We start from the raw sequence: 19,809 nt of genomic DNA, 5'->3' as shown, positions 1-19,809 counted from the left end.
CTAAATCTTAGTCACAAGGAGCAAGACTTTCCTAAGAGGCTCACTGGAGATACCCTCCTCCTTCCAAAAATTACAAACTTGTTTAATGTCTCCCACTGAGTAACCCATCAGAATAAATAACATATGCAACATCAGGAAGGATCACGGAGTTGTAAACCAGTACATACTATGGAAAAAAGAAGTTTTAGAGTCTCTATATTTAAAGTACAAAAGCTCATCAGCAAAGAAGCCACTTGCCTTCACACCAATGCACTGCCATGCCACATCACCACAATGCCCTCTCTTTCAGCCTCCCCCTTCTCCTCTTATTGGCCTAATCACCTCCTGCCCAATATCAGATTTTAGCTCATTGGGCAGAAACCAGCTTTTATTTCAGATGTTGACAAACACAGGAGTGTATCTCTGATACAAATGCAGCTGCACTCTAACCATTTACAGCCAGCAAAGAGAGCCAGAGTTGGCTCCAATATATAGCCTTAGTCTTCAAAACTGCACATTCCTGAGTTATGGAGTCCAGGATTAGCAGAGATTAGGACAATAAAATGTAGCTGGCCCAAGCAGTAACCAGCATATTCCATTTTCTGGTCTTTAATTTGCCTTGTTTGAGATGTTAGGTTATGACCTTGCATCTTTACAATCTCAGGTGTTTTTCCCCACCTTAAATTAAAGCTTTAATCATCATGCAATTGCAGAATCTTTACTTGGCAGTCTGACAACAGCAGACTTGTTAATGTGTTGCCTTGTTATCACTTGCTCTAGAGTTTAACTAGCGCATGTCCAGCAAGTAAGGCAGGACCAGGTTATACACTGAAGACACTGTTACCTGTCACTATGCACGTGAATTTAGCATCAGAGTCCTCGGACACAGAACGGGATTTGATAGTGGTTTCAAATAGTGGTTGGGTTTCCTCCGTCAGCTGAGAAATGATTGCGCAGAAGGTGCTCCTGGAAGATTCAAGAAGCATTTCTTAGAGATCAAAGTAGTAGAAAAAAAATCAAAGGGTCCCCTTCCTATCTCATCTCAGAAGCCTGCATTTTGTCGTAAATGCCCTCCTTCCCTCCCATCATCCCTACACTAAGGTGTTCACAATTCTGGTCCAGTGTTAGGGCATTTGACTGTTTTTTCACTCCTAAGATGACTCTGTCACTTTGTGTGTCATCTGGGAGACATTCCCTTTGTCTTGGCTGTTATGGCTATCGGGGTAATGAATGTCAAGAACCATTTTAGTTCTTGATTACACCAGAACATTTCTTTGATCAGCCAGCAGGCTCAAAGCAAGGCCCTAACAAAGTCAGCTTCACATTCCCAGTACTGCACCATCAGTGTTTCAAGTGTTGTCTGTTCACTGGGATTTGACTTTATTTGTGAAGACTTCACATTGTAATTTCAGGCCAAGCGTGAACTGAACATGCCTTCTGAACACAACAGCCCTCTTTCAAAGCTCCAAATTAAGAAAAGCTGCCTGCTGTGGGGACAGTTCACTGAAGGAGACCTTGAGCCTGGCTTGCAGCTTTCTGAGCTCAGGAGTTATATGTGAAACTGATAGCCATTCACTGTTTAACCTCTCACTGCTGCAGGTAGGCACTTATACTACATACTCCATGAGTTCAGGCACTGACCTCGAAGTTCAGGCTGGAACACCCAAATAACCAAAACTATCCAAACAGTGCAATCTGAAGCTCAAAAATGGACCTTAGATTCTCTAGTAATTTAAGCACTATTCAATGATAGCGATAAGTCAGCATATTCATACAGCGCTGCCAATCCTATTGGAACATCACCAGAGGAGGCTGCAGAAGATCTGGGCTTTCTTAAATAAAGGAAAATGATTTAATTCCAAGTTGGGTTTTCATTCGGATAGTGCTCTGGGGCTCTTGGAAGGGAAAAGCTGCTTCTTTCATTTGTCCCTCTGCAATTAAAACACTACATGTTTACACTAGGAGAGAGGACCCCAAGGTCTCAAGTGCAAGGATCTTAGGAGAAACAAATATTGCAAGAGAAACGGTATCTGGCAAGTCTGCTTATATCATTTTCAGCAGTGAAAGACATTCCTTAAACAAGTGATCAGCTTCCAGGGACATGCAAGAGGTGGAACAAATCCCCAAACCATTCCTGACAGCTCCACCACGAGCAGAAGGGCTCATAGCACACAGTGAGAGCTTCGCGAGGAGGACCCCGGCCTCACAAGCAGCCCCCAGTTTGCAGGCAGGATGCTGGTGCTGCTGCTACTCATGCTCTACCGGATGAGGAAGCAGACTGGTTCAGGAAAAACAAAACAAAAAACCCACATTTAGCATGAACCCAGGAAGGTCAGGTGCACTGACAGGCTCTGCAGCACGCATGGCTGAAGGTGCCAGGATAGCTCCAGCCACAGCAACTACCTGTTTCATCCACCCACCCAGAAAACTTACCTGGAGGCTGCAGTGCTATGATTTTCACTCTGGCTTCCTGCTTAGAATGGGTTTGTAAGAGATGCAGGGAGATGAATCCCTGAGCCACAAACAACTGGGATGCAGCAGGAGCCTCATCTAGCTCCCAGGCACTTTATGTTGGGTAAGGGTACAGGACAGGGGCAGCTAGGGCTGTTGCAAACTTGACTCATCGCTAAACAAGGGTTATAAGCCCTGTCTATATCCAAACACATGTGTGGGATGGGGCAAAAAACAGATGCCACAGCTCAGAGTCTTTTCTGTTGAAATCAATGGTCCCCAAGAGTCTGGTCCTGGCAACTCTTCACACAACTACAGGGCCAGGAAAGGGCTGTGGGAGCCAATAGCTGTTTCAGACTAGAGAAGCCTTTCCATACTCCAACCCCAGGAGAAGAAACTCCCATTTCCAAAGAACAAGACAGACAATCCAGTACCACGGCAGTTACTGGCAGGGTTTTGATGGCCCCTTCAATACAGATCCCCAGCCCTAAACCAGTAAATGCCTTTTAGATCCACATGAACTTCCCAAGCATCAATGAACATTTCTTACCCCAGCAAGAGAGCAACCAGATCAGCATCTTAAAAAAAGTGATGCACACACACATAGTAACACTCAGGACCAAGTTTAATCCCAGTACCATGCCATCAATATCAGCAGGCAGCACCAGGAATAAGTCTGGTCCATTCAGTGCAAATCCCAGAGTAAGGTGAAATAACAGCAAAGGCTACTGAATGCTTTAAGAAAGCAGCATCACCAGGAGCTGGGTGCTGCAGAGGCACAGCAGATGAATCGGAGGAGACTTGCCTAATGTACACTTGGCAGGAAGCCCTGGAAGGTCTATTTAATCCTTCAAAGAAACCATTGTATTAGTCACAGGGATGGTTTAGCAACTGCAGCACTGTGGGGCTCTCAGCTGACTCACTCCAGCTGCAAAGAGAGTTGTCCAATTCAAATTGCTTTCTAAACCAGTAATTCAGAGCATTCAAGAAATGTGATACAAGGTGGCAGCTGCTCTTCCTCCCCCTGGAACCTAGGAAGTGGACACCAGCAATTCAGTAGCCTTTTTACATTAAAGACGGATTTCCATACAAAAGCAGTCTGCAGGAGAAGGAGATTTAAGAAGCATATTCCTCTTTGTCATGATTTTCTTTTCCTGACTTTTTGGTTAGCAATCCCACAGCTATAGGGATGTTCTGGAGAGGCCTTTCCCTCCATGGTCATTCCTCTTACCTACTTCTGCAGGAAACCAGTAATGCCAACTGACTACCAAATGTGTTATTTTGCCAGAGACAAAGTACAGCTCTACAAGTGCATTTCAGTGCAGTCCAGATGAATGAAGATCTTCACAGTAAAGCACAGGATGGCAGAGGGAGAAGAAAATTTCTTCTTTGAAAGTCTCCAGGCATATCTAATTTTTAATGTCTCTGTATGGAAGTCTCACTTTAATATCAAGAAGTAGATTAACACCCATCCTTTGGCTAAGAAAGAGGAATATTTCTTGCACCTTAACAGGAATTATGATGAACATTCACTTTGCTGTCTGCAGTTCAAGCAAGTACTAGGGATCCATCATGCAGAATAAGGCTGTTCGATCACTTCAGGGCTCTCAATTAATTAGTACCAAAGCACTACAGATTAATCATGTGCAGTCAGATTCAGCAAAGTGTTTGGTCAGAGCAGTTTAATGCAGTGTAATTTTACCTTCCTAAACTGGAGGGAGAGTATCTGCTGCTTGATAAGCTAAGCAAAAAAACAGCATAAAAAACATTAAACAGAGAAGCATGGAAAGGAGCTGAAATAAACAAACCATTACAGAGACATATTAATGATGAGTCGTTTTGCACAGGTCAGAGTTCCTATTAAAAGAAGGTATAGCTGCCTTACTCAGGCTGACTGCCAGGACAAGCAAGCCACATTGTCAATTGAAATCAAAGGCTGTAAAAATGAAATGGTCGTTTACCACAGAGAATAAGTGTAAGGACATTTATACAAGTAGGTTTCCAAGAAGCAGCACCTGAGCCTTCCATGCACCATCTGCAGCGTTGTGCTCAAAGCAGGCAACTCCACCCCAGCAAACATTCAATTAAACGTCAGGAAGGAGTACAGACCACTGCAAGCCCACTTCTCTGCTGGCAAGCAGATGGCCTAAGCTGGTCATCCTTGTGTTTCCAAAACTCTCTGGTGACAATACATTGCCTTCCAGCTTGCCAACCAAATCACTAAGGTCTGGCAAAAAATTACAATAAAATAAAAGAAGTAGACTTTACAAGAATCTACAGGATTTGCTTTCTTTGCAGGAATATGTTATAACAATAACCAATTCAGGGAACAAAATCAAACACCCAAGTCCTACACAAGGGACACCCAGATGAGCTACTTACCAGCAGCCACCAGCACTCCCAAAGGAATGTCTTCAAGGACTCATGTTCTAGCCAAAAGGCCACATTGCCATTTTGGGGCAGCAGCCGCTTGCAGCAGGCCGTAGGAAATAACCTCTTGGCATTGACCCGCAGCAGTCAGGAGCAGTTCCTCAGATCCTGAGCTCACCCACATGGCAATCAAAAGCCTAAAACTAACTAGGTACAGCATGTAAGCTCAGTGATTTAATCACTCTAAGATACATGTTAGTTATGCCTACCCAACAACCTTATCATATAGCCTCAGAAGTGACTGCAGCATATACATCCCCTTTGGGATGTTAAGAAGTCAGTCTCCCACATTAGTACATGCAGACAGGTCAAATCTTCTCAGCCTTGGACACTGAAGACCACCATTGAACAACCAAACTTCAGCACTTTATGATGATGCTACAGAAGACAGCATGAAGAACCAAGAAAGGTGCACCTCTTCAGGCCTCCTACCCAAATGACCATATCCAGGCTCTGTGCAAGTTCTAATCACACAGAAGTCAGCAGAACTTCAAGTCTTGCCCTAAAAATGACCACAAAGGGTCTCTGAAAACTGCTCCTGCCAACCATGCAGCACTTCCACCTGTGGAGGCAGAATCTCCATGTGAATAAGTAAAAAAGTAGTTCAGCTTGAGGGCCTGACATTTTCCTCAGATAACTGCACATTTTCATTGGGAAAACAGCACTCTGAAGAGCTCACTGACTCACTTTAGATCAGGAGAACAAAGACAGAAGATGTTTTAGACAGCTGTTCAGAAGTAGCTTTAACCCAAGAAACATGGGTGGCACTTGCCTTTTTGGCAGCAGCTTCACCCTCTCCACCCCTAGCAGCATGATCCTGATCCCTCCCCAGTGCCAACTGCTGTTTATGCAGCCAGAGGATGAGCAGATCCAGTGTTATCTGGCCGGAAAAAAAAAAAAAAATCAAACACTAACCATAACAGGCTGAGGATTAGCCATTCGATCCATCTTTCATGCACTGTGCTGGCCCACAGGAGAATTCAGACAGAGGAACTTTGTCTTTCTAGCTGAGCCCCACCACCTGAGGCATCCCTTTGAGTCCCATGTCCTCCTTTCCAGCACTGCAAGGAATGCCTTTGCATTACCTGCCTTACTGACCAGCACGTCACCTTGTCCTCATCACTCCCAGCCATCCTGACAGCCTAGAGAGCTCAAATTCCACCTCCAGCTGCTCTCACCCTGTCCTGACCTCCCAGGGGGATCAAGCTTCCTCCTCCCCACAACCCTCCAAGCACAACCACAGGTGATCCCAGGGGCAGCAGCACTGATGCACAGTGTCCCTGTGCTCTGGGCTGCCCCCAGGCAGCTCTGTCCAACTGGAAACACAACTCATGGGCATAAGGATGAATTATGTCTCACCTCCCAGCTTTTTAACAGCAAAGGAACTCAAAAACATTTTGCATGCCACTGCAAGGGAAAAATGTCCTTTGCACCTCCAGGAATACTAAGGATGTGGGTATAGCTTGAGGAGCCAGCAGCAAAGATCCCAAAACACTTGCTGAAGAATGCTAGCATAGGCAGAAGTGTGGTTTTAATCATGCTTTCTTGCACAAGACAAACAGGAAGGTGTCTTGGCTTGGACGTAAAGAAAATCACTCAAATAGCAAGAGCCAGAATGAAGGGTGCCTGTGCCACAAACCCCTTGTGCTCATTAATGTGATCAAACACTGAGCATCATCAGTACTTTTTTTAAATCTCCAGTGTTGAGCACACAACCTGGGCTTTATTCACTGCACATCCTGGAACACAGTGCTGAATACTGGACTGAGGGTCTCTTGAGGACGCTTGATATTATCAAAAGAAAAAGGCCATCACCACAAAGACCCACATATTAACTCGTTTAACCTCAATATACTAAGGAACCAAGCAAAATTTGCTTTACAGACTACAGAATTAAGCCCAGAGAGAGCAAGATCAAATTCTGAATGCTTCAGCCAGAACAGCCCTGCCTGCAGGCAGCTGGCATTTCACTTCATTTTAATTATGTTCACAGCATACCTGCACAGAGCTGCAACAGCATAACTACATCAGACTCTAAACCAGATCTACCCACTCCGAAACATAGGACTCCTGAGCAAGGCATGATAGACACCCCAGCATGCCTAGTCTGATACACTTGGGGACTGGACTGTCCATGTCCTCAGTTCTCCAGAGACTTGTTAGTGCACACAGTAGAGGACTCTGCTAATGAAATGCAGCATCAGTAGTGGATGTGTCTCCCTGAAGCTTGCTTTGGGCCATTATAGTTACTGGATGAAGACAAACACTTATCTTCTACTCAGGAAGACATCTAAAAAGGTGAATCGAGGTCTAAAGGTACTGGTTTCTCTCTACCAGAGAAGAGGAGCTCAGGGAGGTCTGCTCCAGGCATGTCCAACATCAGTGGGAAGAAGCCTCCTGAGGTAGCTCACATCTATGAAGTGAAGCACAGCTCGTTAAAAGCTAGCCCTGAAAATACATTTGGTTATTAACTGCTGTTGCACTGGACTTTGAGAATAATATCCCTCTACTATATACCTTCTACCAGCCTCACTTATTTAAATTCTGTTTCATCAGATGCTTTCAGACTCCTTGGGACATTTATCACCTACTTAAAGATTTAGCCCTTCAACTGCTCAATTTTCTTCGGAAGTGAAGACAGCCTTCCCCATTTTTCATCACTTACCAAATTTCAGTCTTGCTGCAAGGGCAGGAGGCAGAACTGTCAACAACACTCACTGTTTTAATCATTAAAAATATTGCTCAAGTTGATGGCCTAGGCTGGTACATCACCCCACTGGCATTGAACAGTTAACTGCTTGAAAAACACAGGTTTTAAACCTAGCACCCTTTCCTAGCCCTCATGCAATCACTGCATGAAATTCTCCTCTTTCTGTATTTCTTCTTCCTGAGAAAGAAATCTTTCTCATTCCAGCTCATGTCATCATATGGAAGTCGACAAGAGCTCAGGAGACCCTGAAATAGGCTTCACAGTGGCTCCATCCTCACATGTACAAGTACATGGATTTGATCTGCTTGAGCTGCAACAGTCGCTAATGTATTTCAGTGCTCTTCCACAGCACAAAAACTGAGCTACACAAGCTGTCCAGTGCAGCAAGTAAACAGCAAAACATATCAATGACAGCAAAGCTGAGACCTCCAAGTTATGTTTTGACAGAAACAGCATTGCACAAGAACTCCTCAGAAGAGCCCACTGAGAACAGGGCAGCCCTTCCATCCCAGCAGCAGAACAGAGGGATGGCCCCTGGCAATCCCCTGCAGACACTCCCTCTTGCTGGCACTCTGACCCATGACATTATTGGGCATGTTTTGCACATGCAGACTTCCAAGTATAAGATTTCATATGAACTTCTCTGCCTCCAAGGTTAATACTACTTGAGACAAATAGAAGCCACTCTGAATGTCTTCTCAGCTGTCAGAAGCCAACCATTTCCAATTTTTAAAAGCCAACAAAGAAGCTTTCATGTACATATGGTTATGCTTAAGGCTTCCTCCTGCCATGTGTCCCACTTCTTATCAAGCACTTCATGTACACACAGAATGAGTGTTTTGTGTTTCATATACCATGGCAGTAATTATAAGCAATCCTGTGATAAAGCAGCTGTGAGTGCAATGGAGCTGTACAAGATACATTGTTACTTTACAGACTGGAAAACACATGTATTGAGTCTTTGCTTATCAAGGTCATGGAATGAATCGATGTCAGAGTTGGAGAAATATGGCATTTTTTCTGCAGGTAATTTAAGCTAAGATAAACACAGACTTGCATGTAACAATTTAGAGCTAGATTTCATTAACAGAGAAGGTGGAAAACAATAAATTAAGTTACATGTTCCTATATCAGCCTCTGTAACACTCTGAAGATGGCTCAGATCTGTGTATTTTAACTCTGAATTATTTCTGCCTTTATGGTCCAAACTAAACTGGTTGCTAGTTGAAAGACATCAAGGAATGAGAAAGAACAAAAGAAAGCAAAGCAAACTGGAAAATGAGATGCACAGGAAAGTTGACATCTTCCTGGTAACTCATTGTGTTTAGAAGATTTTTGTGGCTGTGGGTTAGAAAAGAAGCAAGGTGAAAATATAGTTGTTCATAACAGCTCTTCTGCCTTCCTCTTCTTGGACCAGGTGATGCTATAAAGTGTGAGACTCTGTCAGTGTGAGATAACAGCCTCATTCACCCAAGACCTTCCTCTCCTTGCTGAAACAGAGTGAGGACAGAGCAGGTTTTAATTCCATCTCCTGGAAACTGCCTCTGTTGTGGCACAAGAGGTGCCTGGTTCAGAGGAGACCATGCTCTCCCCTCCATGCAATCAGATGGGATCTCAGGCCTGGGAAATGTCTCCATTTATGAGCTTTCCAGAGAAGAGCAAAGTTCACACGTGTGATATAATCTGTATTTTATCAGTAGTCCTGAAGGGTACTATTTGTCCAGCTCCACATCTTGATCTTCCAGCCTAGGTTATCAGCTCATCAGCCTACATACTCAGCTCCACTTGACTTTCCAGGAGATATGGACAGGAGGCTTTAGAAAGGGGGCTGAAAAATGCAGCTTGGGATTATTATCCACTGTGCACAACTGGCAAGGAGCCCAACTAAAACAGGGCACCACTGTGCACATAATTACACCAACAGGAAAAAGACACCTCTACCCTAGAGACCCTGAAACCCAATGCCTTTACTTTTGCCTTTCAAGCGAGTACTGGATGTCCCTCCTTTCAGAGTTTGGGATGTTTCAGTCAGGTAAGATGGATACACTGAACTCCCTCAGATGCCACAGCTGGTTTCTTGTCAGAGATTTACACCACTTGTTGCCAAAAGCAAGGTTCTGTAAGAAGTTACAGGTGCCCAACTGCTGAAGAGGGACCTCCTCTGAACTAAGAGGGCTAAACATGCTTTTCAGGAACTAAGCACTCCTGTGTTTTCAGCTCACTTTATTATAGTAACAGATCTTTCACCTTCATTTGATATTATGTGCAAAGAAGTACAACACGGGGAATGATTTCTAGCCAGAAAAGCCAGGTGGCAAGGCACTCTCCTGAGCTCAACTGCCACCACAACCAGAGACAGCCATCCAAGAAAAGATCAGAGGCAATGTCACTCTACTCTAAAAATATCTGCATATCATGAAGCTATAACAGTAGAAAGATATTTAAGCAAGGAGGCAATGCTGTAACAAGACTGAGGAGCGGACATCTGCATTAGAGGAGAGGCGCAGATCACTTCCAGCAGAGGAGTTTGCCTAGGACTCAGATGAAACCTCTGACATAAGATTTTACAGAAAATTGCATCTCTCTGCACAAGACATTCTCCAGACTCAGCTAGTTCTTACAAATAGGACACCTAAGGAGATATTTTGAAGTTGTGGCCCAGGAATGCAGCTAAGGCAGACCCTGGACAGGACTGACAGCTTCTGCTCTCACTTTGTAAAGTAAGTATAGTCAAGTGCTTTGAGACATAAGAGGTATTAATACCCCAAAATAAAAAAGTCCTGTCAGCTGCCAGGGCAGAAGGCAAGTCACCATGACCATAAGCTGCTACTCACATTGTCCATTATCAGGTACGTTAAGAGACTGACAAAGGAAAGCCAGTAATCTCTTGTCACTGAGATATCTGCTCACAGGGAAGGTTCTTCCTAAAGACCAGTTCCTAAGGGCACAAAAAGTAAGTATACTGAATACTCTTGTTTAATAAAGGGATGGTGTTCTTTCTGCAGCCATTTTCAACACTTGTATTCTTCCGGCCCCTGCAGCACCACTTCTGACAAATTCTACAAGTCAAAAAAAAGCCAGAAAAAAGTACAATGATTTCTAAACTAGTATCCTTCAATTTACACAACATCCTTTTCCTCCTATAGGATTAGGGAAGCCAAGTAAGACAATCCAGGCTATTCACTACATGGGTCATGAAAGCAAGCATATAGGTGAAACGTGTTCATGAGACACCCCAGAAACAGGGATTCCTAACCTCAGTTTCTTTTCATAAAGATATTTCCATGTCAGTAAGTACCTCCATCATGTCACTACACTTTCTACAGCTTTAAAAACAGGTGAAGAGAGCAGGCAAATATTTTGGTTAAACACACTTGACATACATATAAGACAGAAAAAGAGAAGCCTGACAAAACCCCCACACTTCCTTTGGATCAAAACATCCATTTTTGCTTTCTAACCACCACAGCAGCCTCCCACCACAACTCTGTGTCTGTACCACTTGCCCCATACTTTTGTTAGCTCCAAACTCACCAAATTCAAATACATTCTTCGTTAAAGAGAACTGCTGAACATTATCTGCTGTTATGCGTGTCACTCATCTTGCTTTTCAAGTTCTCCCAGGCAAGCTCTCCAGATGTTCCTGGATTTAATAAAATTCCTAATTGCTTTCTGAAAGTCTTCTTGCAACACCATTCCACTCACTTGCTCTCCAGAATTGTTATGATATATTACTTAACTACAGGACGAAAAGCCCCACTTCATTCAAGCCCTTGCCCTGCATCATAGACAACAACACAGTTTCCACACGCCCTGTCTCAACTCCTCAGCACTTGTAGGTGCACTTAGGGCTGTGCAGGGAACAAGAATTTTACATTACTCCTTCTTTATTCATTAGAGAAACTGGAAGGTGTCATGAACACAGGTAAACGTCAGGTTTGCTATTTAGCAAATATTTATTCACTGCTTCTTACAACAGAAGGGGCAGCCACTGAAGTTCACAGACAAAATGAAATTACCTTGCCATAAGCTTTAATGACCAAGTACATAAGTGGGTTGAAAAAGGGATTGGACAATTTGTGGAAAACAAATGCATTGCTGATTTAAGTATGGCAGCACAGTGTCCCTTTGCCTGCAAAAGCGTTAGGCTTCCACAGATGGAAACTGGGGTACACCCAACCACAGCACTAGCCTCACAAGTTCAGGACTCAGACCTTTCTAGACACAGGATGGATTTACCATGCCAGAGCCGCAGTGTTGACCCAGCCAGAGGACATCAGGCTCACTGCATGCAAGCGCTACATTGCTCTCTGCCTTCCTCAGCAGCCTTGAGAAAAACTTCTGCTATTTGGGGAAGCTGGCTGGGAACACCAGAGGTATTGCTTGCAGGACTAACAAACCCTCCTTTATGGCTAAACTGATTACAGCTGCAATTTGAACATACTCAGGAGGGGAATAAAAGTCAAGCTACAGGCAACCAGAACACCTCAACATCTTATTTGTTAAAGACTGTCTCTACTTGTGATCTGCAGAATGGAATCATCAGACTTGATTACAGTTTCCTTTGCACAGTATGGTCTGAGGTCACAGACTGGTTGTGGATGCTGTATGGACATTTGTTGGTACTGAAGATACCATAGTATGCAGACAGACTGCAATTACATTGCAATACAAGCACAAAGGAACTGAATTAAGGCAACTTAACTTTGGCATTATCCCAGTTTTAACATCTGGCTTCCAGGCAGCACATTTTTATCTCTTTTGGTCCTGTATTTATTTTTACAAATCTCAGATTCTTTGAGACATCAACCCTTGACACACTGGAAATGGATTATTTATAAATCATCAACAGGGACACACTTGTTTCAAGAGCTTACAGACTGAAGAGCATTCCTAGTGAATTCAGAGTAATTTATAGGCTTTATTTTGAATGACTAACACAATCACTGACACCTTTGCCTTCGCTGGCATGTTGCCTTGTATTTGCTAACCTCAGCCAGTCTCAACTTGACAACATGTTTATCATACTTTCCCCCATGCGAACAAAGCCTTATTCCTACCACAGACCCCCTGCCTAAGGCCATTTCTGACCCAGGTATGCCGTTGACCCAGGAATGCCGTTCTCATCACCGCTCAGCCCATATCTACATTGCAGAAATACCTTTTTGGCAATAAGATAAGGCACACATGCAGTGGGCCTCTTGCTGGGAGTCTGGTGTCGATAACACAAGCAGCTTCACTGCAATGAAGGCAGGAAGGTCAGTGCAGTATCCTGTACACAAGTTTAATTCAAGAGACACAGAAACTCGTGCCTGTCAGGATTTCATAGCATGGCAGTCGACATAGCACACCTGCCCTGCTATAAAACGGTGTGCAACACTGACAACCCCTGCCCCGGCAACAACCACAAAAAACACAGCCCTTTTCTGGGAAGCGAGGGGCTGGCCTGCAGCAAACAAGCTGTTTTGGAGCCCAAGCCATCACTTGGTTTTTTCACCCTGGAGAAGACCTCCGGGGAGGGAAAGGCCCAGGTGGCCATGCGGCTTCCAGCTCGCCCCTCACCCGGGGCCGGGCTATTGCTTGGGTGGCTTGCCACCATCCTGCTCTCCTCCCACTTCACCTCCAGACAGCTTGTCCCCCCTTCCCCTGCGCCCCGGTCCTCCACCTGCCTTTGAAATGCCGCCCGCAGGCTATGTCCCCGTCCCAGGGCCTGGTGGCACCACACATCCATGGCGGCAGCCGGGCGGGGGAACACCCGCCTGGCACCAGCCCCTTCCCCCTCACCTGTTCTGGGGCCGGATGCCCAGCAGGTAGCTGCGCCGGTCGGGCCGGGAGGCCCAGGCCGCGCTCTCGGCCTCCTCCGCCCCCTCGACGCTGCTCGTTCCCCGCCCGTACAGGCCGGGGAGGGCCCGGCGGGGCGAGCCCATGGCGGCGGCTGGGCTGCGGCTGCCCCTGCCCCCGCCGCCGCTGCCCACCCTGTCAGTCACCGCCGGCATTTATAGCCGCCCCGCACATGCTGCTGTCAGTCGGGGGCGGTGGCGACGTGACGCGACGAACGCGGCCCTGCCTGGCCCGGCCTCCCCGGGGCTGGGGGCCCGACCTGCCCCGGGCCTGGGGGCCCGGCCTCCTCCTCCTCCTTCCGTCACTGCCAGCTCGCGTTCATCTTTCTGGGAGAAAGTGTTGTCGGGTTGTTTTTTTTTTATAATAACCTCCACACCCCCCGCCTCAATTGGGGGATTTCTTGCGCCTTGAAGATGTCTCAGGATCCGCTAAAACATTCCCTGATTTCTTGCAGGCACAAGGCTCCCACCCTGGCCGGCAGCACTGTTCACTGCAGTCATGGCAGTCGCGTCCTTGCATTGGCTTCAGGTGCGTCTCATGCCTTGGCAGCCTGGTTTTTATCCTGGGCTGCCCGGGAGAATGTCTGTGCTGGTATTTATTTTGTCTCCATGAAAAGGACAGCACAAAAGAGGGCTATAAAAGGTGGGTACATCATTTAATACCAAATGAAAACATGTAATAAAATTGGATTTATTCTTGTTCCACCTTTGTCTTACCTGTCAAGGTGTTGCATCATGTGCCACAGGCACGTTGTTGGTGGCACCTCATCTCTCCAGCACAGGATTGACAGATGGAGTAGATTTGCTGCGGAGCTGCTGTCTGCCCACAACTGCACAGCAGCGATTGTTGCAGAAGTGGGAAAATGGTGGTAGAGAGCTCCAGACCGGGAAAGACAACAGGCTTTGAGCTGATCCTCCCTGGGTGGGAGAGATAACAAATGTGGCAGCCAGCAGCGGGACAGGTGATGGCCGCGTAGATCACTTGGTGCAGGATGCCCTGATTCTTTTCCCCCAGCAAACATTGATTTGGAAGGTGACTTTGGATACGGGCTGACACAGGGGTGTTCACAGACATACATGGTGTGTGCATCACCTATACAGATATGGGGACGTGCACAGAAACACACAGTGAGTGCACCACCTATGCAGCGGCACAGCGTGTGCACAGACACATACACAGTGTGTGCATTAGGTTGACAGAACTCAGCCTTGACCTAAGCTCTTCTTGTCATTGGTATGTCAAACTTCAGTCCAAATGAAAGGAGTCATTACAACTTCTGCATGTGGAAAAACTGATGTCCACCAAAAGAATTGCAAAGCCCAGCAAATGCCCAAGCCTGGGCCTATGGGAAGGCAGTGACATCTGTGGACCAGGGGTTTGGGGAGAAGTTTGCAGGGAGAGGCAATGACAGTGGAGGATTCAGCCATGCAATCTAGTAGAGCAGTGCTTGCAGACACCACCAGATCCAAAGCCAGGACCCCCAAGTGAATTTTACTCTGATATAAAGTTTCTTGGATCCTGTTGACCTGACAGAATAAGTGCATACTGGGTCAACAATTTGGTTTTTGTGGTTGCAGTAGTTATGATGTGGTCCTAAGCACTCCAAATCTGGATTTAGCTAGTTGGTTGGCAGTGGCCTGATCAGACTTGTAGTTCTTCCACTCAAGCCCCAGTGAAATGCTTTCCTCATCTCAGATCTCAGGATAGTCTTGCATTTGAGCAATGTTTTGCAAGGACCCTTCTGTCATCTCAGGTGTAGGTACTGGAGTTTATTTGCTTTTTGCAGGCCACCATGGCAGGTGATTACATTATCAGGCATGTAAATAGCTGGATTTGTGATACCAGAGAGGATATTTGGTCTTGGCAAATGCAAAGGAGATGGACCTCATAAGACATTTGGATGTTGTCCTAGGAAATATGGGGAAAGAAGGTGGTCCCAGAGGGCTGACTGAAGATCTCACCTTCACCAGGCAGTAAAATATCAGATGAAATTGCATAAAACAAACATAACATGATCCATAGGGGAAACAACGATACTCATTTTGCACAGGCAGCAGTGGGCTCTGTGTGGGCTAATACCACTCAGGAATATTCTGTCTCAAACAGAATGCAGTAGACCTGAAAAAAACCCAAACCCAAAACTCACAGAAGGGCAGCAAGGATGACCAAAGGTCCAGACTGGCTGCTGCATGAAGAATACCTACATGGACTGGGACTCTTCAGCCTGGAAGGAACAACTGAGTTGCATATGACTGAGGTATACACAGCTATGAGGGACAAGGAGAACAAGACCAGGGGCATCAATTGAAATTAGCAGGAGGTAAAATCTGTAAAAGGGAGATGCTTCCTCCCTCACCTTGGCATTAAACTGCTTCCACACATTGCTGTGGCTGCTCAATGTCAATAGGGGTTAAGAAACCCCATAGAACAAATCTGTGGAAGGAAAATCTCTTGAGGTTTACTCAGGACAAAGATACTACCTTTGGTTCAAGAATTCCCCAAGCTACAAAGGATTATTCACTGTGCGCATGCCCTGATTTCATACCCTTCGCTGCACCCTGGCTGCTCCCCAATGTGGGAGGTAGGATGCTAGGCTGTGAGGACCCAAGGTGGATTTTGCTGCTCTCATCTCTTTCCCTGAAAGAGGTCCCACAGCTTCAGGAAATCTGAATTCAAGTCACAGCATATGAATTACTTGTTATTTTACCATCCCGTCACCATGAGCCCTATCTCTTGTGGTGTTGATCTGATAGAAGAGACCCCAGACTATGTTGAGAAGGGTATCCAGAACAGGTGGGTCTCTGTGTCGTGCCTGGAACTGTGTCCGGTTTCAGACTCCCAAGTACAGGAAAGACACTAATATACTGGAGTGAGTCCAGTGAAGGCCACCAAGATGATTAAGGGAGCTCAGGCACATGACGTAGGAGGAGAGGATGAGAGAAACTGGGTTTAAGTCTTCAGGGGAAGGCTAAATGGATGCTTTCTTCAACTACCTCACAGGAGGAGGCAGACCAGACAGAGCCAGCCAATTCCTAGAGGTGCAGAGTGATAGACTGAGAGGCAACGAATGCAAGTGGCAAGGAGGAAAGTTCTGATAGATGTTAGGAAAACAAATTGTCCTGTGAGGGGGATGAAACAGTACAACAGGGTTCCAGAGAGATGGGTGATCTCCATCCTGGGAGACAGTCAGCTGTGGATAGGACAAGGTGCCAAGCAACTGATAGACATTCTGCTCAGAGTGGGAGGCTGGACCAGAGACCTCCAGAGGTCACTTCCCACCCTAGTCTGTGCCTCATGGCACAGAACCTCATGGTTCTGTGCCTCACCCTGGTAGCAGAAGGAAACCTGGATGGTGAATATAGGTTTAGCTCAACTGTGGTGAGACAAAGACTGCTGTGGTGTTTGATCCTTCCCCCAGACACATGATGGATGTATTTTTTTCTGCCCTTTCAGGCTCTGAATGGTTCTTGTGCTTGTTGCCTTGCTGAGACAGAGCTTACTCTTACAGCATCTGCTCTTCTGTCATTTTGTTCAGAATGTGACAGTGCCCTCTGCTCCCATCTCTGTTTGGAAATGCGCTCTCTCACCATTTAGTTTTTGGAGCCTAAGCCAGTCAGCCACAAGGCTTCAATCCTTGTTAGCAAAGCTTTTGTCCTCTGCCTGCAAATCCAGCACCAACTCACAGCGAGAGTCACGGATGTTTTCTCAATCCTCTCACACAACATATCCTTCCCTTTCCCAGCCTGCATGCATACCCATAGGTTCCTCCCTTTCTAAAATCACGTGTTTCTTCCTGCTTTCCAACATGACATCAACAAGCTCTCACACCTGGTTCTTCACCAAATATTCATGCAGACTGTGCCAGGGCAGGGTTCTTACAGAGGATAAGCATGACAGACTTTTTGTCTAGGTATTTGATAGAAGATGCTCTTTCTGAAGCCCAGAGAAACCATCTATGGGGAATGCAGCAACCTCCAGCTGTTTGAAGAGATGCTGCATCAACCAGAAGTGTCATCTTTAGCTCCAGGAAAGTGCTGGGGTTAATTTAATGATAATTTTTATTAGCTACCTGCACTGCATTTATAATAACTCTGCATCATAGGCATGACATGGAGCTACTGGCACATATTCAGTTGGAACCTTCATTTGCAATCCATTAATATGTTTATTTTAAACCTTCAAGGGTATATTTCCAAGTGCTTGGCTTGCTCTAGAAATTAAGAAAAAGGAGGGTCTGTGTGATCTCAGAGACAGCTGGGGAGATGAGCACAAAGAAAGGTCCTATGAGTCTATGCTAAGCATCATCTTCCCAGTATCCAGGAAAGGAAAGGACCAGTCCCTGTAGGAGCAGGGATTGCTCTGGATCATATTGGATGGACAGGGTGTAGCACGTTTTCCTACCTTTGCAGGAGTGCAGTGTGACTGTCCCATCCTACACAGAGGAAAGGATATGGAGGTAGAAAATCCTTCCTCCTCCCACCAATTGCGTTCAGTCTGGCTTTTTCCTACCATCTTCCCCATCCCTTAGAAGAGAAAAGCAGCAGGTAGAGGCACATCCCTTGGTCTTGCTTAGTCCCTCCAACCCTATGGCATGGCTCAGCTCTGCCCTGGGTTCCCCAGGGAACCCCATGGAGGTGATCCATGACTGCTCTCAGCCACAACTTCTTCTCTCCGCCATCCCGGAAACCTGCCTGTGCCCTTCTACACTGCCATTGAAGGGACTTGGGAGAGACATCCCTGGTGGTCTTGCCTTTCCTTGGTCAACCTCCATCATTGCTATTGCGAAAACCACTGCTGCAGCCCCAAGGGTAGAGAAATATCAGCAGGGGACCAAGGGTTTCTCTTGCAGCTTCTTCTCCAGATGGTCCATGGTCCCCCTCATGCTTAAGTCCTGGACCCCATCGCTCCTGGCATTGCAGGAACCTGCTGCCCAGGACGATTGGCTTGGGGAGAAACCAGCCTGGTGGGAATTTGTCTGCCCTGGGGCTGGGGCCCTGTCAGCAGGGCCCCCCAAGTCCTGAGCTCAGACCTGCTTCATCCCTGTTGGCTTTATGTCACACTCCCTGCCCAGTTGCTTCAGAGTAAAGTTCTTCAGGAATGACAACCAGTCTCTCCCTGTTCAGCCTCCATTCTCTCCATTTGCCATTTCATAGACCTCCAGCTCCTTTTCACGTGGTCCTCCTGTTGCTTGAAAGGTGACGAGTTTTGGTTCAGTGAGTCTGATCTTACTTGCCCTAACTTTGTAAATGAAAGTCACGGCACAGCAGTAATGAGTCCTGACGCTCATGGCCACGTCGTTTCCCCTGTGGGAGCAGGCTGTCCCCAGCTGTCTCAGTTCTGCCCCGTCCTGGAGGTCCTTGTGCAACCTCCGGGTGGGCTGGCCCAGCGCCACTTCCCCTGGGGCCCTCGTGATGCCCAGCCCAGCCAGTGGTGATTTCTCAGAGGAAGCAGCCCGGCGGGTTTCTACCCGCCTGGTGGAGCAGAGGCAACAGAGCTGTGGCTCCACCATGAGCCTTGGGGCTGCGGCCCCTGGGAGAGAGGTGAGGGAAGCTGTGGGGAGTGGGGTGTGAGAGCGTTGCGGATGGGGATGAGAGCTGCTGTGGGGATGAGGGCAAGGGTGTTTGTGGGGATGAGGTGAGGACACCCATGGGGATGGGGTTGAGGACACCCATGGGGAGGGGTTGAGGACACCAGTGGGGTTGGGGAGCAAGGACACCTGTGGGTATGTGGACAAGGACACCTATGGGCAGGGGGAGAGGAGAGCTGTGGGGTTGGGGTGAGGACACTTGTGGGGTGGAGGGGAGGACAGCTGTGGGGAGAGGGACACGTGGGGAGGAGGTGAGGACACCCGTGGCGACGGGAGCGAGGTCACCCGTGGGCAGGGCAGGCACGGGCAGCCTTGGTACCCGAGCGAGAGGCGCCTCCCGCCGCGCCCGCGTTGGAGCGGCCCGGGCCGTGCTAGGCCATGTCGAGGGGCAGCCCCGGCGCCGTTCGGCACCGCCCCGCGCGGGTTCGCTGTGGGAGCGGGGCGGGCCCGGCGGCGCGGAAGTGCGGGGCCGTCGGGGCCTTCCCCGGGCGGCGGGGCCGGCGGCAGGTGAGTGCGGGGCCGCGCCCCGGCCCCGCGCGGGGGAAGCCCGCCGAGGCCCCGGCCCGCCGAGCCGGAGCCCGGAGCCCGGCGCCCGGCGCCGGGAGCCCGGCCTACCCAGTTCCCGGAGGCGGCCGTGCCCGTCCGTCGCCGCGCCGGGTGAGCGGCCCCGCCGGACAGGCCCGAGCCGCTCCCCGAGCTCCGGGCGCTGGTTCCCGCCCGCCGCAGGTGCTGCTGCTGCTTTCCCGGTAGAGGAGCTGCCGCGGGATCGGCCGGCGGCCGCTGAGGCCGGAAAGGAGCCGCCGGTGAAGCG

At 47.7% G+C, this 19,809-nt stretch overlaps 1 protein-coding gene across 1 annotated transcript in view; it reads right to left on the bottom strand.

The window, feature by feature from the left end:
• The window catches only part of ALPK3 (alpha kinase 3), a 31,171-nt gene extending 17,605 nt beyond the window's left edge, over positions 1-13,566 (bottom strand). The window contains exons 1-2 of the mRNA XM_075714400.1: positions 13,355-13,566; positions 824-945 (exon numbers count right to left, since the gene is read on the bottom strand). Coding sequence (XP_075570515.1) covers positions 824-945; positions 13,355-13,566 — 334 coding nt within the window. The remainder of the gene's footprint in view (positions 1-823; positions 946-13,354) is intronic.
• Between the last annotated feature and the right edge of the window lie 6,243 nt (positions 13,567-19,809).

The sequence above is a fragment of the Pelecanus crispus genome, chromosome 7 (assembly GCF_030463565.1).
Source record: "Pelecanus crispus isolate bPelCri1 chromosome 7, bPelCri1.pri, whole genome shotgun sequence".
Taxonomy (NCBI): domain Eukaryota; kingdom Metazoa; phylum Chordata; class Aves; order Pelecaniformes; family Pelecanidae; genus Pelecanus; species Pelecanus crispus.
This window is presented reverse-complemented; position numbering and strand designations above follow the sequence as displayed.